A 27,223-nucleotide genomic window follows, 5' to 3' on the forward strand; every position below is an offset into this window, starting at 1 on the left:
GCCTTGGATAGATTCCATCACATGGCTTGGATCATCGTCGTCATCCTCCTCCTCCTCCACCACATCCTCCCTGGGCTGGATCCTCCCCAGCTATGCCCGGCTGGCCACCCTCCACCTCCTCCTCCTCCAGAAAGTCTCCGCGCTGCTATGCCAGGTTGTGTAGCACACAGCAGGCCACCACTATGCAGGACATTTTGATAAGGGTCATGCTGCAGGGCCCTAATAGTGGTGCAGGCACCAGAACCACATCTTGAGCAGCCTGATGCACCAATGATTGACCGGGTGGCAGCTTGGGCCTCAATATATCAGATCTTCACCTCAGTCATTGGCCTCTGCACTGGCATCATCAGCCAAGTTCTCAGTGCCCCACAAGCCATCCCTGCAGTCTGGGCTGTTCTTCGAAGACTTTGGGCATGTCGGAGCTCCTCAGGATGAAGCTGTCATGCACACTTCCTGGGTGTTGGGCACACACGTGTATGATGTGCAGACAGCACAATGGTCGCACAGTCGATGAACATTGATCTAGTGGAAGCCCTTTTTGTCTATGAACTGCTGGGAGTTCTGCTTAGGGGACATCAGGGCGACGTGTGCAGTCAATGGCTCCCTGCACATTGGGCATCCCTGCAATTGCAGTGAATCCTGCAGCCCAGGCTTCCTGCTGGGCCTGGCCCAGGTCTACCACTGCTTGTGCTGCAGCCTGTCATCTGGGCTGCCCTCGCAGTGCTCGTAATTCCTCATCCTGCTCCTCAGCAGCTCCAGCAGCATCACAGCAACGTCTATTGGCTCCATTTGGTATGCCATCCTCAAATCTGGAAAAGGGAGGAATGTGGTTTGTTTGGGGGAAGGGTGGAGGCATTGAGAGAGTCAATAGAGCCTCCAACCTGCTGCCCCCACGCCCCACACAGCCCTCCCCACCCAGCCTTAACATTACTAGCGCTAGCCATGGTCTGACATGCCACGGCAGGATAACCCAAGTAAATCTCCTGCGCCAAGGTGACACCAGGGTGATGGGCCTGGGTCAGCCATGTTAGCGAGTTACTATTGCAGGCAGGAGGGCGATAATGACTCACCATGCAGCACTCAGAGGAAGCAGCACTGCCACAATGCTTCTGGCCAACCTTTCACCACCCGCCCTTCCCCCCTCACTAACTTCCACATGAACTCAGCCCCACCATTGCTGGCTGCTGGCAGTGCCAGGATGCGAGGTCAGTGCCAGGACCCAAGTTTGGATACCAATAGCAGCTTGCCGCTGACCCTCCAGCATACACGCAGGGCACCCCCAACCCGGAACACAACATGGCCTCTACCATTTTCCACCCCACTTTCCTCCCCCACCCCACCTGCAGCACAGAGCCCTGTACACATAGCGACCCTACCTCCTCGCTCACCCTCAGCAGACTTTTATTGAGCAGGCATTCTAGTCATCGGTTGTAGTTGCCCTGAACAAAGTCATTAAGGTCACTGAGGTGGGACGATTGTGAGTGAACCACATTCATCATATTGAGTTGCATGCAAAAGCATGCTAACTGACGTTTTGCCCATTCTGGGTGAGTTCCAGATCGCGCCCGATGGGAATGGGTGCAAAAATGGATGCCATTCCCATTCGTCCATTCACTCCCGATTTTACAACCTCACCTCAACCGACAAATGGGTGCAATAAGGTCGTAAAATTGTCCCCTTTGTATCCTGTCTGCCAACCAGTTTTCTATCTATCTCAATAAATATCCTCAATCCCATGCACTTTAATTTTACATGCTAATCTCTTATGTGGGGCTTTGTCTAAAGCCTTCTGAAAGTCCAAATAAACCACATCCACTGACTCCCCCTCATTAATTCTATTAGTTACATCCTTGAAGAATTTCAGTAGATTTATCAAGCATGGTTTCCCTTTCATAAATCCATACTGCCTTTGTCTGATCCTGCCACTGTTTATACCAAGCGCTCTGCCATAAAACCTTTGATTATGGACTCTGGAATTTTCCCCAATTGTGATGTCAGGCTGTCTGGTCTATAATTCCCTGTTTGCTGCCCACCTCCCTTTTTTAATAGTGGTGTTACATTAGCTACCCTCCAATCTATAGGAACTGTTCCAGAGTCTATAGAATCTTGGAAGATGACCACCAATGCAACCACCACAAGCAGACACATGACTGGGGAGGGTGGGGGAAGACTGGCGGCAAGGAAATCTCATGTCCAAATAGTAAAGAGAGTCATGGTCAGCAAGGGAGTCCCAGGTAGAATGGCCAGAAAGATGAAGAAAGAAGTGCTTCATTAGTGATTTGAGCTTGAAGTACTATCTTTGTCCCGTTCTGGGGGTGGGTGAGTTTGTGCGTCCTGGCCAACACTTCACACTGGTGGTTTCCTGGCATTGTAGTCATCAACAGGTGGCACAACCAGAGAATAGGCATAGGGATAGGCATTCAATGGTCTCATGTTGTGGCGGGGGGGGGGGGGGGGGGGGGGTGGCAGGAATAAATACCAGTACAGAGACCTCAAATTGGGCAAGAGTAAGATCTAAAAGGGGCATAGGAACATCAACCTGAAATGACTCAGGTGGCAACGCAAGGATATTAGCTACTCTAATAGTGGGACCCAGGATTGAGAATGATAAGAGGGAGGGAAACCTGAATGTTAAGCTCCTTCAGGACAATGGGAGTGATTTGCACAGTCACACTGGGAGGGTCAAAGCTGAGGACCAACATCTTGGAAATAGAAGCAATGGAGCAGTGGAAAATGAAACTAAAAACAATGCAGCTGTGGCAAGGCTGTTCCAGCTTCAGGGAGGAGAGCCCCACTGTGTTGGGGGGGGGGGGGCAATACAGGGGCACCCTTCTGAAATCCATATCCCCAAATAAGGATGAATAGACAGCTGAGACATGTTGGACACATCACTGTCACAACAGAGGCAATCATGAGCTATCAATGTAAAAACACGTTCATATAGATGAATTCTAATTCATTCCAGTTATCGATCTCTGTGCAGTAACAGCTATGAGAGACCTGAATTTTTTTTTGTATGATCATCTCCCCAACAGGAAAAACCTTGTGGTGGTGGAACATACACCTTCTTCCACAATCCCCACACTAATCCTTTGCTCACTGGCTGGGAAGATGCAGAGGAACATTGAAATTTTGGAGCAGAGAAGACTGGCCCTGAGTTTTTGGGCAATTCCTTCAAGCCGATGAGTAAATGTGTGTATTATTTTTAAAAATAAAGAATTATGAAACAAGTGCTCAAATCTGAGATAACGCCACAATAAATACACTGTGGAAAAGAAAGACGAAAGATGAGGCAGAGATCCAGGTGAACAACTGCTGAAGATGTGGTACTGATCAGAGTTTGTTGAATTTTACATGCAAATGATCTTTTCCTAAGACCAAAGATTTAGAGGCACCTCTGATGCTGGCCATGAGATGATCTTGCACATTGACCTGTTGTGGTACTCTTCCTCTGTTCCTTCAGATACAATAGCTGCAAAATACGATGTGAAAACTCAAAACAATGACCCTTTACAACAATCATGGTTATCCCTCTCTGCAACAGTAATTCCAAATACAAGTGGGCACCTGGACACGCAGGTGAAACCTTTTTGGAAAAAAATGATTCAGAGCCTTTTAGCCACCTGGTTCAGAGATGGGAATCCCAGGTCCTAAAAACAATTTCATTTCCTCACAGAATATCTGTCTTCATCTGTATTACACAGGATGTCATCATTCGGTCCACTGAATGAGTCATGAGAACATAAGAAGCAGGATCAGCAATACGTAATTCAGCCCCTCAAGCCTGCTCTATCATTTAATATGATCATGACTGATCTCATCTCGGCCTCACCTCCACCTTCCTTAATCCTTCATCCACCACTAATTAAAAACCTATCCATTTCCCCCTTAAAATTGTTTAGTGTTCTGGTGTTCACTGCTCTCTAGGGTAGAAAATTCCACAGACTCTTTGAATAAAGTGATTCCTCCTCATTTTTGTTTTATAAATCTGCCACCCTTTAGCCTAAAACTATGGCCTCTCATTCTGGAATGCCCAACAAGGGAAAACATCCACTCTACGTCTACCAAGTCAATCCCCTTTATTATCTGATATATCTCAATTAGATCTTAAAAACTCCAGCGAGTATAGGCTGAAACAACTCAATCTGTCTACATCAGACAAGTCCTTCATCCATGGAATCAATCTGGTGAACCTTCAGTGAATCGCCTCTAATGAATTTGCATCCTTCCTCAAGTAAGGGGACCAAAATTATGTCCAGTACTCCTGATGCAGCCTCGCTAATGGCCGATACAATTGTAACAGCACTTCCCTACTTTTACACTCTATTCCATTAGCAATGGATGCCAAAACACCATTTGCTCTCCTTATTACCTGCTGCCCTGGTACCCTGATGCCCCTGCACTGAAGCACTTTGAAGCTTAATTTTTGTAAACTGGAACAAATGCAGGCCGTCCAAACAGGATGTCTCCTATTCCCATCACCTCACTTACAGTCCCTCGAGGGGAAAAATCCTATCCATTATTTGATATAAAAGATGTTTTCATGACATTTGCAGTCTATCAATAATTGATTTTCAATATCTGGTAATAGACTCATCACATCACTACATTTTCAATTAAACTTCAAACCAATCACTGTATGTAGATGACATGACTGTAACATATAACTAGAGAATCAGTATTAATGCAAATGGTTTTTTAAATTGCGATTCAGATTTTTAATTTGGCCAGACATGTTGTCACTCAGAGATTCTGTGGTGAAAATGTTTCCTTTGTGGCTGTGTTCAGTCAATGAATCGGGGTCACTGGGTATCAGTGTACAAGCTGCAAGTAACAAGTCAAATCACTGACTAGAAAACATGGCCGACAGCGGAAAGCATCAATGCTCCTGGAGGGAATTTGACAGCAAGTAGTGGATAAAGAGATAGAATGATGATTCTGTTGTTCAATGGGAAAATTATTGACCAGAGGGAACTTCATTCAGCCAGTTCACCACTGTGCTGTGGGTGTCACCTGCTCCATTTTCCTCATTATTAACGTAATTTTATCTGTTGAATGAGTTCAAGTGAAATCTATCAATTTTGATTAATTCTCCATTCTACTTGCCAGGTCTGGAAAGATGCTGCAGTACAGATTTTCTATTCTTCCTCATTGGGTTCTGGCAGTTTAATCACGCTGTCATCCTACAACAAATTCCATAACAACTGTTACCGAGACACCATCATTGTCTGTGTTGTTAACTGTGCTACAAGTGCGCTTGCTGGATTTGCCATCTTCTCCATCCTGGGACATATTGCTCATGTACAAGACAAGCCTGTTTCAGAGGTTGCACAATCAGGTAAATGCAGAGTTAAGTTCACTGTCTTCTGTAAAATGTTTCTAAACCTGAGAGAAAACTGTATGGGTTCCACAATCCCAGATTTTCCATTCTTTTGGTAAAATTGGAATCCAATCATTTGGAAGCCTATTGGACCATTACTTCTGACTAGCGTCTTCCGATAACCCGCAGGAATTAGAAATCTTTAATGCGTACTTATCTGGTCTTTAAAACTTTGCTGAAACCTCCAATCACTGGCGCTGCTTGGAGCCTGCATTAAAAGACTCCTTGCAGGCTGAAGTCAGGGAGGTCAGGAGAGTGGGGGTCAGAGGTTGGGGTATGTGGAGATTTGTGTTTGGGTGATTCAGGAGGGTCAGACATCATGGGGAAGGTATGTTTTGATCAAGCACCTGGGTTGGGGCGGTGTTGTGTCAGGTCCGTGGGTCATGGGAGGGGTGGTCTGGTCAGGTTCATTTTTGAAAATAATCTTTGATGGGATATGGGCATCCTAGATGATGCCCATCCCTTGTTGCCCTTCAGAAGGTGGTGTGAGCTCCTTTCTTGAACCTCTGCAGTCCGTAATGTTCTGATACACCCACAATGCTGTTCAGGATGGAAATCCAAGATTTTGACCCACTGAAAATTTTGCTCAGAATCCAGCAAAGGCCCAGGAACTGATAAAGAAATGGAAAATAGAATATGAATCCAAACTAGCAAAAATAATTCAAGAATTGACTGTAAAAGTTTCTGTAGGTATGTAAAAAGGAAATTTTTGGCTAAGAATAATGTGAATCCAATACAGGCAGAGCCAGGAGAATTTATAATGGGGAATTGAGAAATGATTACTTTGTACCTGTTTTCACTAAGGAAGATACGGGAAATCTCCCAGAGACCCAAGGGATTTGGGTGAATGAGGAGCTGAAGGAAATTTGTTTCAGTAAGAAAGTTGTATTAGAGAAATCAATGGGACTGAAAGTTGATAAGTTTCCAGGATGTGATTTTCTATGTCCCAGCATGTTGAAAGAGGGAGATATGGAGATAGTGGCTGCTTTGGTGAGCATCTTTCAAAATTCTATGGACTCTGGAATGGTTCCTCCAGATTGGAAGGTTGTGGATGTCACCCCACTATTTAAGAAGGGAGGGAGAGAGAAAACTGATAACTATAGACCTGTTAGTCTTACATCAGTGGCAGGGAAAATGCGAGAATATATTATAAGTGGGCACTTGGTAATAGTGATTTTATTGGGCATAAGCAACATTGGATTATGAAAGGGAAATCATGTTTGATGAACCTATTGGAGCTTTTGAGGATGTTACTCACAATTTATAAAGGGGAGGCGATGGATGTAGTATATTTGGATTTCCACCTCTTCCTCATCTTCACATGGTCCATCTCCAACACTTCCCTTCTTTGCCTTGACCTCTCTTTCTCCATTCCCTTTGATAGACTGGCCACCAATATTCATTACAAATACACAGACTCCCACAGCTATCTCCACTACAGCTCCTCACACCCCACTCCCATTCTCCCAGTTTCTCTGCTTCTGTTGCATCTATGCTAATGATGCCACCTTTGAAAATGTTACTTCTGATTTGGTTAAATTTGATTTATTATTGTCACATGTATACAGTGAAAAATACTGTTTCTTTCATGCAATACAGACAAAGCATACTGTACATGGCGAAGGAAAGGAGAGGGTGCAGAATGTAGTTTTACAGTCATAGCTAGGGTGTCGAAAAAGATCAACTTAATATAAGGTAGATCCATTCAAAAGTCTGATGGAAGCTGTTCTTACGTCGGTTGGTATGTGACCTCAAACGTTTGTATCTTTTCCCTGATGGAAGAAGGTGGAAACGTGTATGTCCAGGGTGCGTGGGGTCCTTGATTATGCTGGCTGCTTTTCTCAGGCAACAGGAAGTGTAAACAGAGTCAATGGATGGGAGGTTAGTTTGCGTGATTGACTGGGCTTCGTTGACAACTTTGTAGTTTTTTTTGCGGTCTTGGACAGAGCAGGAGCCATACCAAGCTGTGATACAACCAGAAAGAATGCTTGCTATGGTGCATCTACAAAAGTTGCTGAGAGTCGTAGCAGACGTGCCAAATTTTCTTAGCCTCCTGAGAAAGTAAAGGCGTTGGTGGGCTTTCTTAACTATTGCATTGGCATGGAGTGACCAGGATAAGTTGTTGGTGATCTGGACACCTGGAAACTTGAAGCTCTCGATCATTTCCACTTCATCCCCATTGATATAGACTGGGGTATGTCCTCCACTACGTTTTCTGAAGTCAATGAATATCTCCTTCATTTTGTTGACATTGAGGGAGAGATTATTGTCATCGCACCAGTTCACCAGATTCTCTGTCTCATGCCTGTATTGCATCTCATCGTTGCTTGAGATCTGACCCAGTACGGCGTTGTCATCAGCAAACTTGAAAATCGAGTTGCAGGGTATTTGGCCATGCAGTCAGAGATGTATAAGGAGTATAGTAAGGGGCTGAGGACACAGCTTTGTGGGGCACCAGTGTTGAGCATGATTGTGGAGGAGGTATAGTTGCTTATCCTTACTGATTATCTCTCTGCATTTTTCCTTAACCAAGGTTCCATCCCTCACCCACACAACCTCCCCATCCCCATGTTTAACAGGAACTTGGACAGGCTCCATCCATTTCTTGCACCTGTGTCCTCACCCCTTCCCCTTCCTCCCATTATAGTGTTCCCTTGCCCTCGCTTTCCATCCCATGAACCCCCATATTTGGAACGGTCGTCACCCATCATGTCCACCAGGTCCAGCACAATGCTACCATGAAATACATCTTCCCCTCATTCTGTTTCCTTCCCCCCCCCCCCCCACCACCAACCCATCCCCCCGCACCCGCCCCCCCCCCCCCCACCCCCACTAATCAGAATTCTGCAAGGACATCTCTCTCCATCATTCCCTGATTCATTCCTCTTACAACTATCTCCTCATCCCCTTCCCACAGCAGCTTCCCATGTAATCTCACAAGGTGGAACATTTGCCCTTTTACCTCCTTTCTCCTCAATGTTCAAGGCCCCAAACATTCCTTTCAGGTGAAGCAGTGTTTCACTTGCATGTCCTTCAATTGGTCTCCTGTATCCACTGCTCCCAATGTGGTGTCATTTTAACTCAGCACCTTGCTCACATGCCCACAAGTCCTGCTTGGCCTGTTGAAATGTTCCAATGAAGCCTGGCTCAAGCTGAAGGAGCAGCAGCTCATCTCCTGATGAGGCACGTCACAGCCCACAGGACTCAACACTCAGTTCAACAGTTTTCAACTGTGACCTTTTTCCTCCATCTTAAACCTTATTTTAAAAAATATTGCATACATTTATTGTCTTAATATAAGAGCCCTCACTTCACTCTGGTAGAAATGGACGCTGTAATGGTGGGAGGGGGCATCATCAGGCATAGAGGACTGATAACCCGATGTAAATGTATTCTAATGGGAATCCCAAAGTTAAATTTCAGGATCTCCATTTCTTCATTGGTGAGGGCCAGATGCAAGTGTAATGAGAAATCCTGCATTGTGGGCCGATCGCTGGATTTCCAGCTCGCACGCTGAACCCTGCCACCAATAACAGAAACTACACCCCATGTAATGGCTGCAATTTAACTGAGCCAATTGGGGCAGCCAGGTTTGGGACAAGGAGGCGTGTGAGCAGGGACAATTGGTCGGAAGTAAACACAGTGAATTCCCAATGTCGGGTAAAATGCACCCAATTAGGTTGGAGTTGAGAAGGACCTGATGTGGAAATTCTGTAGCAGGATGTCAATCTGGATCTTTAATGAGCCGTTTGACATCAATGATCTGAAGCCCACTATAATTTAATGGTAGCTGATAGATTCAATGGGAGCGGCATGACTCTCCTCTGCTTCCTCTCAGTGCATTGTCTGAAATCTTGGTGCTTGCTCTCTCATCTTCAGCCATTGCTCAAAATATCATCATTCACTCTTCAAGTTTCCAGAAACCAGCCTCTGATTGGACAAGCAACTCTGCAGTAACTGAACCTATCCTGCCGAGTACCCCCTGGGTTCCACTGACCCCAGTTTGGGAACCCCAGTTTTAAATCAGTCTAAATATGAAACATTTTCAGACCTTGAGTCTAAGTTTGTTTGTACAACACTGGTGCTGAATTGCCACTATCACTCAGACAGAATGAGTGGTGAGGCCATTGGGAAAATGTCACAATGGTATAACCTCATTGTTGAGGCAGAGTTGAAAGATCTTTATTCTCCCTTAAACATCATGAATAATATCTTATCAATTCTATCCATTATTTAGGTTTTGGTTTGGTTTTCATCGCCTACCCAGAGGCTCTTGCGCAGTTGCCATGGGCACCATTATGGTCCATTTTATTTTTCCTCATGCTGGTCACTCTGGGACTCGACACTTTGTTTGTAGGCATTGGTAAGCGCATTATTATTTAATTAACCTATCTCTTTCAATTTTAGAAAAGGATGTGTTGTAAGATGAATATCTTTGGACATGTACATGGATGAATTTGCAGTGTGTTTGTATATCTGCTCACTGTCTCACCACACTCTAATGTTCAGGTTCACTACTATGTGCCTTAATTTCTAATCTGTGTTCATCCAATCAAACATCAGCAATATTCACAATCAAACATTAGACAAAATGGAAATGAGGCCGAAACAGCTCCAGTAGAGTCTGCAAAATAGCAGTGTTGTCAAAACCTATCAGCAGCTGGTGACAGATGTTGGAAACACCAGAACAAAGCCTCATTATTGTAAGCAGGGACACAAAGGCTGTATCAATACATTCTACGGATGATCTCTGAGTTGGCAGACCGAGTGTGGCAACACCAGGAGAGGGAGTTCAATTAGTGAAACCCATTTTACATCATCAGCCTCAGGATCATGTGCTGCATCGGATCACCATCAAATTATCCCAAATTCTATTGGTCAATTCCACAGTGTCAACACACTGAGATTAGAGAATATTTATGAGGTTTTATGTGACGATTGGCAAAAAATGTGCTGGACAATGGATTGGATGAAAAGTAGCTGCTGCTGTAAAATATTTTGTCAATGGCTTCCCTTTTCTTCTCAAAATCTCCTTCCGTTTGTGATCCTGCTTTGATCCCAAGTCTGATTCCATTGTCATGATTGTAAATTAGTTCTGGTAATGTCATCAGAGAGCTAGGCAGGATCTGGAGGGTAAAACTTTACATTGGATGCAAACTGACACAAACCACTTCAAATTTGTTTCATAATTTCTTTGCTGAGTCCAACAGTTCTTTTGATTTTCAGAGTCCTGAAATATCAAAACAAAGTAATCTTTTTCCAAAAGGTTAGAACATAGAACATAGAACAGTACAGCACAGAACAGGCCCTTCAGCCCACGATGTTGTGCCGAGCTTTATCTGAAACCAAGATCAAGCTATCCCACTCCCTATCATCCTGGTGTGCTCCATGTGCCTATCCAATAACCGCTTAAATGTTTCTAAAGTGTCTGACTCCACTATCACTGCAGGCAGTCCATTCCACACCCCAACCACTCTCTGCGTAAAGAACCTACCTCTGATATCCGTCCTGTATCTCCCACCACGAACCCTATAGTTATGCCCCCTTGTAATAGCTCCATCCACCCGAGGAAATAGTCTTTGAACGTTCACTCTATCTATCCCCTTCATCATTTTATACACCTCTATTAAGTCTCCCCTCAGCCTCCTCCGCTCCAGAGAGAACAGCCTTAGCTCCCTCAACCTTTCCTCATATGACCTACCCTCCAAACCAGGCAGCATCCTGGTAAATCTCCTCTGCACTCTTTCCAGCGCTTCCACATCCTCCTTATAGTGAGGTGACCAGAACTGCACACAATATTCCAAATGTGGTCTCACCAAGGTCCTGTACAGTTGCAGCATAACCCCACGGCTCTTAAACTCCAACCCCCTGTTAATAAAAGCTAACACACTATAGGCCTTCTTCACAGCTCTATCCACTTGAGTGGCAACCTTTAGAGATCTGTGGATATGGACCCCAAGATCTCTCTGTTCCTCCACAGTCTTCAGAACCCTACCTTTGACCCTGTAATCCACATTTAAATTAGTCCTACCAAAATGAATCACCTCACATTTATCAGGGTTAAACTCCATTTGCCATTTTTCAGCCCAGCTTTGCATCCTATCTATGTCTCTTTGCAGCCTACAACAGCCCTCCACCTCATCCACTACTCCACCAATCTTGGTGTCATCAGCAAATTTACTGATCCACCCTTCAGCCCCCTCCTCTAAGTCATTAATAAAAATCACAAAGAGCAGAGGACCAAGCACTGATCCCTGCGGCACACCGCTAGCAACCTGCCTCCAATCCGAAAATTTTCCATCGACCACCACCCTCTGTCTTCGGTCAGACAGCCAGTTACCTATCCAATCGGCCAACTTTCCCTCTATCCCACACCTCCTCACTTTCATCATAAGCCGACCATGGGGGACCTTATCAAACGCCTTACTAAAATCCATGTATATGACATCAACTGCCCTACCTTCATCAACACACTTAGTTACCTCCTCAAAAAATTCTATCAAATTTGTGAGGCACGACTTGCCCTTCACGAATCCGTGCTGACTATCTCGGATTAATCCGCATCTTTCTAAATGGTCGTAAATCCCATTCCTAAGGACCCTTTCCATCAATTTACCAACCACCGAAGTAAGACTAACCAGTCTATAATTACCAGGGTCATTTCTATTCCCTTTCTTAAACAGAGGAACAACATTCGCCATTCTCCAGTCCTCTGGCACCATCCCCGTGGACAGCGAGACCCAAAGATCAACGCCAAAGGCTCTGCAATCTCATCCCTTGCCTCCCACAGAATCCTAGGATACATTTCATCAGGCCCAGGGGACTTATCAACCTTCAGTTTATTCAAAACTGCCAAGACATCCTCCCTCCGAACATCTATTTCCTCCAGCCTATTAGCCTGTAACACCTTCTCTTCCTCAAAAACATGGCCCCTCTCCTTGGTGAACACTGAAGAAAAGTATTCATTCATCACCTCGCCTATCTCTACTGACTCCATACACAAGTTCCCACTACTGTCCTTGACCGGCCCTAACCTCACCCTGGTCATTCTTTTATTCCTCACATAAGAGTAAAAAGCCTTGGGGTTTTCCTTGATCCGACCCGCCAAGGATTTCTCATGTCCCCTCCTAGCTCTCCTAAGCCCCTTTTTCAGCTCATTCCTTGCTAACTTGTAACCCTCAATCGAGCCATCTGAACCTTGTTTCCTCATCCCTACATAAGCTTCCCTCTTCCTTTTCACAAGACATTCCACCTCTTTTGTGAACCATGGTTCCCTCACTCGGCCATTTCCTCCCTGCCTGACAGGAACATACCTATCAAGGACATCCAGTATTTGTTCCTTGAAAAAGTTCCACTTTTCATTAGTTCCTTTCTCTGACAGTTTCTGTTCCCAACATATGCCTCAATGAGCTGCTCAAAACCTTTGTCAAAGAGAACCTGTCCCTTTGCTTGCTTCCTCAACTTCACATGTGTGTGATCAGGGCCATCCAGAAAGATCAATTTATCTCTGTCCCATTTCTTGTTAACTGGCCTCAGTTCCTCTGTCGGGGAGTCCAACCCACCACCTGTTGTGAAATGGCACACTCAATTATTTCCAGCATCTCCTATCATATATCTTTCTGTTCCAAGATAGTTTATCAATTCTTTTGTTTGCTCTGGATTTTCATTGTCAATTTCTGCATATTCTTTGGCAAAATCAGATAGCAGATTTTTGTCTTTGGTATCAGCAGTTGTTGTAATTATCGTTTTAGCGATCTTTGTGGCAGTTGTGCTGTTGCGAAAACCATCATAATTTACTTCAACACCAACTATGAACAGCAAACAGTCTTAATTCATGTCATCATCCTTTTCTTTTATCTGCAGTAGTGCAATACTTCTTCTCCTCAATTTCCATCTTGAGATGACACGACTGCTGACTGATCTACATTTTTCTTCTTCTAGATGATGAGTTGTTGACAATCCTGCAGGTTATGCTCAGGTAATTTCAACAACTCAGATAAAGGTTCCAAATCAGTCAATCTTTCTTGCAACTGTCTCTGCAACTGTTCACTGTCCTTATTCACATCATTGTCCAGTAACAGGTTCTCATTTTCCCTCTTCACCAGTTTCACATTGCATTCATCTGCCTTCATTTGGGTCATCATTATCTGAGAGTTGTAACTATCCACCAACCATTCATACTGTTTGTTTGAGACATTCGGCTGTTGCAGCTCAGATTAAATAAACATAGCTTCTCCTTCTGAAAGTATGCCAACTTGAGTGGATTAAATCTATATGGATATTGCTCAATTGGAACAGCATTTTCTACATCTAGCTCATGCACAATTACTTCAGTATTCCCCGGTTTGTTCCTACATATATCTCCATGTGATTGTAATAACTCTCGGGTTATTTTGATTTTCCTCAAGAAAATAACTCAGTAATTCATTCTAATTTCTGATAACTTCCTCATTGTCCAATCTAATTTGAGGAATGTCAAATTAAGAATCATCTGGATTTGTTCCTCCACTCCGAGCAGTAACAACTAACACATTCTGCTTTCCTTTCCGATCAAAATATAATTTGAGCATGCTTACACAGTACACCCTATGAGTCTTCCTTCTATCTGGAGTTCTTATCAAACAATTCACCTCACGCAATTTCCTTTTGATTTGATAAGGCCCACTAAACCTTGCTTTTAAAGGTTTACGTACCACTGGTAGTAATACTAATACTTTATCTCCACTCGCTAAACTATGAATTTTCGATTTGTTTTCCATTTTTTTCATCACTTGCTGTGCCATTTTTAAATGTTGCAGATTTCAGTCACCAACTCACTAGCTCTCGTTAATCATTCCCTAACATTTGACACATAGTCCATTAATGTAGTCTCAGAACACCGACTCACCGTGTTTTCCTTGATCAACTTAAGTGGTCTTCTGACTTCATGACCAAAAATCAATTCAAATGTACTGAATTTAGTTCAGTTATTAGGCGCATCCCTCATAGCAAAAAGTACAAATGGAATTCCTTAATCACAATCCCCTGTATAATCTTGACAGTAAGCCCACAACATGAGGTGGGATTTTCCAGCTGCGCTCACCCCCAAGATCTGCGAATCCCACTTGAGATCAACGGACCTTTGTATGGTCCTGTTCCATCTGCTACGATTCCCGTTGTGGGCGGGACAGGAAAATTCTACCCATGGTCTTTAAAGTTTGGTACCAATGCTCCCTGCAATTCTGGATGGTACACAGTTGATTTAAATTGCTTTGCTCCTAAGCTATTCATAACTTCCCTTCATAACTTCCCTGAATAACTCTGATGTAAAATTTGATCCTTGATCTGATTGCATTACTGTGGGTAATCTGTATCCAGTAAAACATTTAAATAACTCATTTATGACTCTTTTAGTTGTATTATTATGTCATGAAACAGCCTCCAGAAATCTAGTAGACACATCCATTGTAGTCAACAAATACTAATTCTTAATTTTCATTATAGGGAGAGGTCCTACACAATCAATTAGGATCCCCATAAAAGATCTCTCAAATGCCGGAATGGGTAACATGGGTGTTAATTTTATCACTGCTTGAGGTTTTCCTATTACCTGACATGCGAGGCAAAATACTACATGCAGTCTAGGCCAGTAAAAATACATTTGTATTTTTGCTTGAGTTTTCCTTACTCCTAAATGACTGGTACCTCCTGAGCTACCCACAACACCTCCTTTCTATATCCCACTGGTAATACAACGTGATGAACTTCTGCCATTTTTCAATCTGCCTGAATATGCAAAGGTCTCCACTTCCTCATCAGTACATTGGGCATGACCTCATCCTACCCGTCGATCAGCGTGGTGAGGTGGTATGATTGCATGCGATGCCCCAATGCTGGTGACACATGTTGCCTTGGGGTGGAGGGGGGCAGTGTTCCATTGCCGCTGATGATGGGGAGGGGGCTGGGGAGACAATGTCCAATGCAGGGGTGGTGGGGGGTGGGGGGGAGGGAGCAAAAATGTGTGACAGGAGGTTTCCCAGTTCTCTGGGAGATCAGGGTGCGTGCGCGATGGCCTGCTTAGGCTCCACCCCCAACTGATGCAAGTTGCACTGCTGCCCAAAAAAGTGAGTGTCGTAAGATTTCACGTCAAGCTCGCTCAAAAAACAGATCTGAAACAAGCTTTTTTGACTTGTTTGACATTAGATTTTTTTTGTAATATTGTGATCATTTTTAATGTAATAACCTTCCAGCATGCACTGAGATTCACTTTCTGCAAATGTTTTCTGATACAACTACACCTACCCCTACACCTTTCTGTTGTAATTATGCCAACTTTCCCAAACTAAAGATATCGGGTTCAACCTTACTGGATCGCCACGCCAGTCAATTGGCGAGGCAAACCAGTAAGGTAGGGCAAGAAGTGAAAAGTCGGGTTCGCGCGTGATTTATTGCCTCTCGCGATCTTGCCGGCTCCATTTTGCTGGCAAAATCAACTTTGCACCCAGGAAGGGTGCAAGGCTGATTTCAATATTATTGACATGTTTTACATTTCATTAACGAGCCCACCAATGGGGTCCAAACATAATGGCATCGCCAGTGGGACCAAAAGCCATTGAAGCACTCTGGGTGGTCAGGAGCAGGGCCAGCCTGGCACCCTGGCACTGCCCACCAGCAGCACCCTGGCACTGGAAGTGCCAAGGGTGGGTGGGTTCTGAGGGTTTGGGGCCTAAGGGGGCAGGGTTTGAGGAAGCAGGGCAGAGCCTGATGGGGGTAGGGTCTGCCGGGGAGATGGGGGGTTGTGGTAAGGTGTGAACTCTGCAAAGTGGGGGGATGGATCGGTGGATGCAGTGGTCGGGGAGTTGGGGCGGCAATTGGGGGGTGGGGCCTAGAGGCAGCATCGGCCGGGAAGGCGATTGGGAGGAGGTCGGGCAATTGGCCAGGGTGGTGACTCGCAGGGGTGGGGGAATAGGTCTGGGCAGTGCTGAGGGGACGGGCAATCAGCCAGGGAAACGATCAGGGTGGGATGATATCCGTGTCAAGGTGGGCGGTGAGTGACAGATCTCCCAGTGTACTGAGTACGCTGTGTACACAGTATACTGGGAGATGAGAATGCTTGCACAATGGCCCCCCAAGCAGTCAGCAGCCAGCTTCCCTGGCATGAATGTGCTCTGCCCATCATCGTACTGGTAAGAATCACCTGACGGCCAATGTATTGCACAGAGTGCCCTAAATTTATGTAACTCAGCTCGTTGAAAAAAAACCGACAAAAACCTACCGTTTTGTTGCCCGTTCTACACTTACAATTTTTTTGAGAAAATTCCACTCATCCATTTCATCCTCCATCTCATTTTGTTCTTCCTCAGCCATCTGGTCAAAAATGTTTTCTGAAACTGAACTTCAACCTCTTCACCTTTACTGCTTGGTTTCTCTTCCTGTCTTCACCTGTGGCTATATGACCTTGTTACCACACAGTCAGGAAATGATTTTCCACTGACTTTGCAACCATAGTAGGCATCACTCCCACCTGTGATCCAGTTATATCACTGAGGATAACCTTTATTCCTGGAAAATATAACTTCTCTATTACTCCTATCACTACTTCATCACTTTTCACCGGACACTCCAACCTTAGCTTACATAATGAAACACTAATCTTTTCACCAGTAAGTTCACACATTCCCACCTTTTCTGGCAATACTCCTTCGAAACTACATTTCTCCTCATCTCTCACCGTGAATGAATGACTTACTCCTGTAGCACTTAAAATCTTAATTTCTTTACCTATTCATTGTACACATGAGTAAATCTTACCAACAGATGTAAATTTTGAAAGAGATCTGGCAGTCACATATCAACCAACCCCTGACCAGGTTGTACATTCTTTTCAATCTCTTTAACTCCAACTATGGTCCCCTTTAGCACTTTAACAAATCCCACTGGTTTCTCTTGTTTTACCACATCTGTCTTGCTGATGCCACCAACACTGCAACTTTGCGTGCTCAACTTTCTGACAATGAAAACACCAGAGGCTTTTTATTTCTTTTCCACCCACAATATGTTTTCTCTTTAATCTGAAGTATACCATCATTACAGTCTCCATCGGGAGAGCTCTCCTTTGCCATTACTACCTGAGGATTTCTCTTTTCCACAGTTTCTATCTCTCACAGGTTGAAATCGATGTTGAAAACCAAACCCTGATTTATGAAAATGCAAAAGCATCTTCTCTTTTTGCTGCTACTCCCACAGTTTTACACATTTACACTTCTAATATTTCAAGTTCAAATTGTCTTTCCAGTTCCTGAAGTTCTAATTCTCTCTCTTTTACTTTTTGTTCCATTTGGGCTATTCTTTCTTTTTCCCTTTCCTTTGCTTTTAGTCACAGTTTAAACTGTTTAATTTCCATTTCCCTTGCCATTGCCTGCAATTCAAGTAGTTTCATTTCTTTTTCATGTTCAAAATCTTAATTTTTTTGTTCCTCTCTCTCTTCTAATTTGACCTGTTTGATTTGTAATTGAATTTTAGCCATTTTCAATGCAAACGGTATTTCTCACAATTTTAAATTCCGAGCTATCACTTCAATGTATCCACCTTCATTGGCCCTTCAGGTAACGTCAACTGCAGCTTGTTTGTCAATTCCAAAAGCTTTGTTTTAACCATCTTTTGCACACCATCCTGTGTTACTACTTCCACACTAAGGAAACTTTAGCCACTGAAAGAGCCATTATTCTACAAGGCACTCCTATTTCAACGAAAGGAATGCAACACCTGAAAAGAATCAACAGTCGTCAACACTCACTGTCTTTCAGTTCAATAATTTTAAACCAAACAAGGAATTATTGATTTTAATCCCACAAGAATCCCCAAGTTTATTAAATACCAGTTCAAAAACTCCATGGTATATTATGAAGTTAGCCTAGGCCCCAACTATTTTTGATTTTCGCATTAGTGTAAGCACAAAGTGTTCCATTCCACGTGTGATTCTACTGACTCAGGAGGAAGATTTTATCAAAACTAACTTTATTCACCAATACAATATAACTGTAACAAAGGAATTGGTGTCACCTTTACAAATTGAAATACTTAAATGTGACAAGATGTAATTCTAAACGTCTAGCCTATCTCTCTTAGTTCTAATTTAAGCAATATTCCTCATAGACCTAAACTCCTCTTTAGAATCAGTTAGCAAAAACACACAGGCTTATGTGGGATGCTGGTCCTCAAATCTCCACAACACCTCTCGAGAGAGATCTAATTTCTAGCAGGTCCCAGGCTTCAATCTCCAGAGGCAGAGAAAAGAGTTGCTGTTCCTTTCAAATCCAAAAAGAAACTGCCTCTTTTTAAGCTTAGCTTCAGAGGGAAGCTTAGCTTCTCCCATTAGCACATGATGCACTCTTGTCAATCAACCTAATTAAACTCTGCTCTGAAACCCCAGGGCCAACCCAAAAGAAAACTGCATTAACTCAGATTAAAACAAACACCCCAATAACTAGGAACAATTATTCGTCTGCATTCTCAGCAGGTGGGCTGCCTGCAGCAGACAAATCGGCACCGTAATCAGTGCTGAAACTTAAAACATTCCCTTCACAAGAAACATGACATAATACAATTCTTAAAGGCACACTACCACCACAACTATGTCTCTTCTTAATTAAAGAGACCAAAACTGTACACAATAAGTGAATATTTCTTATCAGTATTCACTGTTGAGAAAAGCATGGATGTTCGGAAACTTGGGGAAATAAATAGTGATGTCTTGAGGAGTGTACATATAACAGAGAAGGAGGCACTGGAAGTCTTAAAGCGCATCAAGGTAGATAAATCCCTGGGACCTGATGAAGTGTATCCCAGGACATTGTGGGAGGCTAGGGAGGAAATTGCGGGTCCCTTAGCAGAGATATTTGTATCATCGTTAGTCACAGGTGAAGTGCCTGAAGATTGGAGGCTGGCAAATGTTGTGCCTTTGTTTGAAAAAGGCTGCAGGGAAAAGCCTGGGAACTACAGACCGGTGAGCCTCTCATCTGTGGTGGGTAAGTTGTTGGAAAGTATTTTGAGAGACAGGATCTACAGACATCTAGAGATGCAAGGACTGATTAGGAACAGTCAACATGGCTTTGTGAGTGGAAAATCATGTCTCACAAATTTGATTGAGGTTTTTGAAGGGGTAACCAAGAAAATAGGTGAGGGCAGTGCAGTTGCTGTTGTCTACATGAACTTTAGCAAGGCCTTTGACAAGGTACCTCCTGTTAGGTTGTTGCGTAAGGTTAAATCTCACGGGATCCAGGGTGAGGTAGCTAAATGGATACAAAATTGGCTTGATGACAGAAGGCAGAGGGTGGTTGGAGAAGGTTGTTTTTCAAACTGGAGACCCGTGACCAGCAGTGTGCCTCAGGGATCAGTGCTGGATCCACTGTTATTTGTCATTTATATTAATGATTTGGATGAGAATATAGGAGGCATGGTTAGTAAGTTTGCAGATGACACCAAGATTGGTGGCATAGTGGACAGCAAAGAAGGTTATCTCGGATTGCAATGGGGTCTTGATCAATTGGGCCAGTGGGGTGCTGAATGGCAGATGGAGTTTAATTTAGATAAATGTGAGGTGATGCATTTTGGTAGATTGAACCAGGGCAGGACTTACTCAGTTAATGGTAGGGCATTGGAGAGAGTTACAGAACAAAGAGATCTAGGTGTACAGGTCATAGCTCCTTGAAAGTGGAGTCACAAGTGGACAGAGTGGTGAAGAAGGCATTCAGCATGCTTGGTTCCATTGGTCATAACATCAACTACAGGAATTGGGACATCTTGTTGAAGTTGTACAAGATATTGGTAAGGCCAAATTTGGAATATTGTGTACAATTCTGGTCACCCTATTATAGAAAGGATATTATTAAACTGGAAAGAGTGCAGAAAAGACTTACTAGGATGCTACTGGGACTTGATGGTTTGAGTTATAAGGAGATGCTGGATAGACTGGGACTTTTTTCTCTGGAGCATAGGAGGCTGAGGGGTGATCTTAAAAAGGTCTATCAAATAATGAGGAGCATAGATCAGCTAGATAGTCAATATCTTTTCCCAAAGATAGGGGAGTCTAAAACTAGAGAGCATAGGTTTAAGATGAGAGGGGAGAAATACAAAAGTGTCCAGAGGGGCAATTTTTTCCACACAGAGGGTGGTGAGTGTCTGGAACAAGCTGCCAGAGGTAGTAGTAGAGGCAGGTACAATTCTGTCTTTTAAAAAGCATTTAGACAGTTACATGGGTAAGATGGGTATAGAGAGATATGGGCCAAATGCGGACAATTGGGACTAGCTTAGGGGTTTAAAAAAAAACGGCGGCATGAACAAGTTGGGCCGATGGACCTATTTCCATGCTGTAAACCTCCATGACTCTATGAGTACTTGAGGCATATTTTCATTAATGCTGTGTACATTTTGTTATTGCCAGGTGAGAGTACTGAACAAGCTCCATTCTACTCACCCTTGTTGGTCACAAGTTTAAATTTCCTTTTCATGAGGATATGCCTTTTTCAAATCAGAATATATTTAGCTATTTAACTGTGAGCAATAAAGAGCTAAAAAATGAAAATATATTAACCACTAAACCCCAGGAGAAAGAATAAAAAGGTGATGTAAATCATTCAGCTCACACGTAGTCCTAATGAACATATCCACTCACCTATCAGAAGTAAGGGGAGTTAGAGTTGAAATAAAGAAGATAAAGGTGTATTTTGATTCGACTTGAGCCATAGATTAGTAAACATTATGACTGGTTTGGATTAACTGTTTTCTTAGATGCCATCTAATTTCAAAGATGTTATAATTATTACAAGCTCTCAGTGCGGTGATAGTTTCCTGGCAGCATGGTTTCTGAGTGAGGCGGCTCTTTGAATTGGGAGACACGTATTCCAAAAGAGAGGGAGAGAGAGCAACTCTCAGCTTGTTTCCTCTTCTAAAGACTATCATTTGCAGCCTCTCCACAGGGACTGATCAGCCTTGCCTTGAAATATTCCATCATTGTGCATTTCCAAGAGGTCTTAGGTGTGTCTGGCTGTGGCAGCCATTGTTTCAAAGTCCAGTATTTTGCATTTTTAATGTCTCTTCCTTTGACAATTTTAAGTTTCAGTGGGTGTCTGGGTGATAGGAAATGCCTCTCTCTTCATACTCCCCAGAGGGAGATTTGTTGGTTTCTCACCTCCACCTTTGAATGTGGTCTTGCATTTTTAAGCAGTTTGCCTCTGTCTCAGCTTCAGTTTGGGCAGTCTGAGTTCACTTTATCAACAAAGAGTCAACTTGCTAGATCATAACCAAGGAAGACCTCCTTATTTTCTCAGTGTCCTTTTGACTCCTGAAAAGCTGTCAGATAATCAGGCAGTCTGGTTATCTTTCTGCAGTGCCACTTCAGCCTCCACTTGTCTGGCCATACACTGGGTTACCACACAGTCAGTTAAAATGTCAGGCACTTTCTCCTGTTGCTATTCAGTCTCCCTGACTTAATTTGTCTTGCTGCGACTGCTGGAGTTGTTCTCACAATTAACCCTGCCAGCTCATTGCCGAGGCACAGGTAAACTGGGGACGACACAGTCCTGACACAAAGTTGCACTCATTGTGCTGCTGGCATAAGGAAATGGAATGTAGCCACCTTCAAACTTCTTTACCAACAACTTGGTACTTATTGCACCCTGTTATAGACCGTGAGCGTGTAGTCAATTCTAGCATCAGTTTTCCACATGTCATAACAAAGGTCTCTGTCCACCTCACCCACAAAACTGACCATCTTTGATACTGTCAATCCCAGCATAAAAATACTCTAAACAGACTTCTTTCAGGAAATAAATCAAACTTAAAAAGTTATAAAACTGGTATAAGAACATGGCATCTAACTGACCTCATATTTCAGAATGAGCTAATTGAATAGCAGGAGGTTCAATTGAATGAACTGTCAAAATTTCTTTCTGCCTCACTCTGACCATCTCCTTCATCCTCCACTCTCCTTAATACCTGACACTCCTGCTCCTTCCTGTCTTCCTACCTGTGATGGTATGGTTTCAATAAGTTGATGTGTCATAGCCAGTAACTTACTTCACCAACTGTCTTAACTATTATATCTCTTTATACTTCCCTGGGCCTGTCTTTGGTTGTTTTAACTTCAAGTGGCCCTGTAGCTAAGTGTAGCACCTCTCCGACTGTCCAATACCTGTCTTGGAACTTTCATGTCCCTGTTAAATTCTACAAAAAACATATCTGCTAACCCAATTTCTGGGCTATTCCCTTTGTCTCTTTTAAATTGAATTGGTCCTTCCTGGATCCTCTGTTAACTCACAGACTTAACCTTGGCATTTTTTATTAAATTCAAGATGTTGTTTCTTAAGTACTGCAACCATCACAGGTTATATTGCCTTCTTTTGGGCCCCTGAACACTCCTTAGCTCTCCGCACCTCTGAAGACTTTGGCTGCATGTTCTCTGCCTCCTTGAGTACAAGTAGCCCTTGCCTAGCTATTCAAATCCTTACAGGCTCTATTGTCCCCTTTAAGGCCTCTGAACCATTCTTGGTTGTCTACATTTCTATAGATTCTGTCCAGCCTCTCTAAGACCTTTCACTTTCCTTTGATTCAAGTAGCTTCTCTGCAATTACTGGAGATGCTATCATTTTTGACCCCTTCAGGTCTTCGCGGAGGACCAGCTCAATCCTGTCAACTGGCAAATTGGGATGACTCCCATGGTCACTGGTCTTGACAGAAAGTTGCTTTTCAGGTGCACTCAATCTAAGGGAATGGGCATGTGTCCTCCTTCAATACCCGACACCAACACCTTGGCACTTACTGCGCCCTCTGGTGGAAAAGTCAAGCCTTTCCCAGGCAAAAGCATTTGGTTGACTCCTCTGTCTCTCAGTATCACTATAGGTTTCCTCACAGTTCTCTGGGGAAATATGGCCACTTCCCCTTCTAACACAAAATCCTTGAAGCACTCAGGGATTTGTTTACACTCACCTACATTAACAATAACACATCCACAGGATATGCCATCAAGGTCAGAGTCATAGTTTGGTCTGCTATGCCAACTGACTGGCTCCCATTCTCTGTTTGGGATTTATGTACCCCGATTAATACCATGGATTTCCCACACAACTTTGCCCGAATGTGGCCCACCTTGTTACAATGGGAACACTGAGGCCTTCTTACATCACTCCCACCCTCAGAACTTTTCTTTCTGGTCTGAAGATGAAATTCCAACACATTCCCAGTTGTTCCTTCCCTTCTCTTCCTTTCACCCTCACATTTTATATTCCTCTTGGGTTTCTGGAGATGATAGAACAAGGATTTGGATTTATGGACAAGCTTGTAATCATCAGCCATCTCCATTGTCTATCAAGTTGCTGAAACCTTCTGGTTCTCCATATGATTCCTTACTACTGGAGGAAATATTTTTAAAATTCATCCAGAAGAATAATTTCCCTAAAGGTCTCATATGTAGCCTCTAGCTTCAGTGCTTGCATTTAGATATCAAAGTTAGTTTGCTTTACCTTCTCAATTTCAAGGTTGGCCTGCCCAGGCTGCTTCCTTATGGTTTGAAACTTTTGCCTGTATTTCGTCTGAACCAACTCATATACATTAAAAATGGCCTTATGGCGTGGAAATACATAGGTACCTCTTCTGGAAGTGACACTTAAACCTCAGGATCTCTGCCCACTTATCTACTTTCCAAGAACAATGTGCAGTTTTCTTCTGGACATTTCATTTTCTTAGCGACCTTCCCAATTAAAGTGAAGAATGCATTTACATTCCTTTGCTCAAACATTGGAAGAACTTGTACAAATTTTAACATCAAAGTCATAGCAACTTCTGAAGCCATGTCGATTACTAATGAATCAGAAACTTGGAATTGGTGTTTTTATCCTTTAACGATGATGATTAATCTACATCCAATCATCATTGTCCACTCTTCAAGTGGTCGAGAGCTTCAAGTTTCTACGTGTCCAGATCACCAACAACCTGTCCTGGTCCCTCCATGTTGACTTGGTAGTTAAAAAATCCCACCAACGTCTCTACTTTCTCAGGAGGCTAAGGAAATTTGTCATGTCTGCTACGACTCTCACCAATTTTTACAGATGCATCCTTCCCAGATGTATCACAGCTTGGTATGGCTCCTGCTCTGACCAAGACTGCATGAAACTACAAAGGGTTATGAACATAACCCAGTCCATCGCACAAACCAGCTTCCCATCCATTGACTCCATCCACACTTCACACTGCCGAAATAATCAAGGACCTCATGCACCCCAGACATTCCTTCTTCCATCTTCTTCCATCGGGGAAAAGATACAAAAGTCTGAGATCACGTACCAACCGACTCAAGAACAGCTTCTTCCCTGCTACTGTTAGACTTTTGAATGAACCTACCACATATTGTGTTGATCTTTTACTACACCCAGCTATGACTGCAACACTACATTCTGAACCATCTTCTTTCCTTCGCTCCTATGTACTCTATTAATGGTATGCTTTGTCTGTACAGAGCGTAAGAAACAATACTTTTCTCTATATCCCAATACAATAATAAATCAAATCAAGAAATCCCATAAAACACCCTAATTTTATGTTATGGACCCATGATGGGAGAATGCACAGTCAGTTCCAGCCCCACTTGTCCACAGATTGTAACAAACGATTAAGGCTGGAATTTTCCAACTTCACCCGTGGCTGGAATTATCTGGAGTCGCTGAATGGAGATTTGGCTGAGTGCCGAATTCTCCGTTTTCACCAGCAGTGATGGTAGAATACACAACATCAGAGAATTCCAGCCTAAAGTTCCACCTCATTCCAAATAACTGACCAATTGATTACCTCCAGTACTGTTAGTCCCACCATAGAAAGACTCTAACAGGGCTTCATTCTGTAAACAGAGAAGCAATTCACTTATTATAAACTGGACCTTTTTTTTAATAAACAGGTTATAAAGTTGATTAACATGCGAGTTTTCCCCCATACACAGACACAAAACAGGATAAAACAAACATAGTCTTCTGCAGAGTTTGGAGGAACTCAGAACTGCAGAATGAGGAACATTTGTTTAAAATGACAAAATTGAAAGGATCTTGATGTTATTGATATGGCAGAAATTTGGTCATCATAGATTTGGAAGATTTTTTAATGTGGGTTTTTAGTGACACTGTCAATGATTACTTTTACTTATCGGATAAGACATTTCTGATTAAAGTTGAACTGAGTCCAGACTGCATATAACACAAAGGTGGGGAGAGAGAGAGAGAGAGAAAGAGAACTTCTTCTTGCATTGTAGTAAATCCCCTCTGCACTCTCTCCAGAGCAATTATTTTCTGTGGCGACCTGAACTGTACACAAAACCTGCTGTGGCCCAACCAGTGTTTTATACAGATCCATCATTATGGGAAGATGTTCCAACTGTTCATGCTGGCAGGATTTTCTGGTCCTGCTGATGGTGCACTCTTGCCACTGATTTCCTGGCAGTGTGGGGTGGATTCAAGGAGAAATCCCATTAACAGTGGCTGGAAGAAAGATCCCACCACTGTCCAATGGCCACAAAATACAGTGCGGGGTGGCCAGAGAATCTCACCCTACATCCCTGCTTTTGTATTCAATACCACGTCCAATAAAGGAAGACAATCCCCACATTGTGGGGATTCAAGGACCTGTGGACAAGCATTCCCAGGTCTCCTTCTTCCCCAACCCCTCTCGATGTCTTGCCATTTATTAAGTATGTCCTTGCTTTGTTTGCCCTCCCCAAATGCATTACCTCACACTTTTTCAGCCTGAATTCCATTTGCCACTTCTCTACCCACTGAAACAAACCATTGATATAATTCTGGAGTTGACAGCTATCCTCTTTACTATCAACTGCACAGCCAATTTTTGTGTTATCTGCAAATTTCCCAATCACACCACCCACATTTAAGTCTAAATCATTAATATACAACAAACAGCAAGGGTCCCAACACTGAGTCCTACAGAACACCACTGGAAACTGTTTCTATTTGCAAAAACATCCATCGACCATTATCCTTTATTTTTTGTCACTGAGTCGGTTTGGTGTCCAACCTGCCATCTCCCTCTGTATCTCATGAAATCTCACTTTTCTGACAAGTTTGGCACGTGGGACCTTGTCAAATACCTGACCAAAATTCATGTTGCCAACATCCACTGCTCTACCCTATCAATTCTCCTTGTTACTTCCTCAAAACATTCTAAGTATGGCACGATCTTCCCCTAACAAAGCCATGCTGACTATCACTGATTAATCCGCACCTTTTTTTTAAGCAGAATGTTTGAATCATCCCTCTCCTTAGTGAAAACAGAGACAAAGTACTTATTGAGAACCCTGCCCACATCTTCTGAATCAACCCACAAGTTACCATGTGCATCTCTGATAGACCCTACCGATTCCTGTTATTCTCTTGCTCTTAAAGTATTGGTAAAATATCTTCGGATTTTCTTTGATTTTACCTGCCAATATTATTGCACATCCTCTCTTTGCTTTCCTAATTTCCATTCTTACTTCACCTATATTTTCTATACTCCTGTCGACATAGTATTAAGTCTTTTGAGATTGTCATGATTGGGCGGCACGGTAGCACGGTGGTTAGCACTGCTGCTTCACAGCTCCAGGGACCTGAGTTCGATTCCTGGTTTGGGTCACTGTCTGTGTGGAGTTTGCACATTCTCCTCGTGTCTGCATGGGTTTCCTCCGGGTGCTCTGGTTTTCTCCCACGGTCCAAAGATGTGCAGGTTAGGTTGATTGGCCATGCCAAAAAAAAAATTGCCCTTAGTGGCCTGAGATGCGTAGGTTAGAGGGATTAGTGAGTAAATCTGTAGGGATATGGGGGTAGGGCCTGG

At 43.3% G+C, this 27,223-nt stretch overlaps 2 protein-coding genes across 2 annotated transcripts in view; both read left to right on the forward strand.

Moving 5' to 3' along the window:
• Nucleotides 1-27,223, forward strand: part of LOC144492813 (sodium- and chloride-dependent neutral and basic amino acid transporter B(0+)-like) — a 315,961-nt gene that overhangs the window by 173,836 nt on the left and 114,902 nt on the right. The window lies entirely within an intron of this gene.
• The window catches only part of LOC144492426 (sodium- and chloride-dependent neutral and basic amino acid transporter B(0+)-like), a 116,820-nt gene that overhangs the window by 77,440 nt on the left and 12,157 nt on the right, over nucleotides 1-27,223 (forward strand). The window contains exons 6-7 of the mRNA XM_078210435.1: nucleotides 5,110-5,338; nucleotides 9,618-9,743. Coding sequence (XP_078066561.1) covers nucleotides 5,110-5,338; nucleotides 9,618-9,743 — 355 coding nt within the window. The remainder of the gene's footprint in view (nucleotides 1-5,109; nucleotides 5,339-9,617; nucleotides 9,744-27,223) is intronic.

Source organism: Mustelus asterias, chromosome 4, assembly GCF_964213995.1.
Source record: "Mustelus asterias chromosome 4, sMusAst1.hap1.1, whole genome shotgun sequence".
Lineage (NCBI taxonomy): Eukaryota > Metazoa > Chordata > Chondrichthyes > Carcharhiniformes > Triakidae > Mustelus > Mustelus asterias.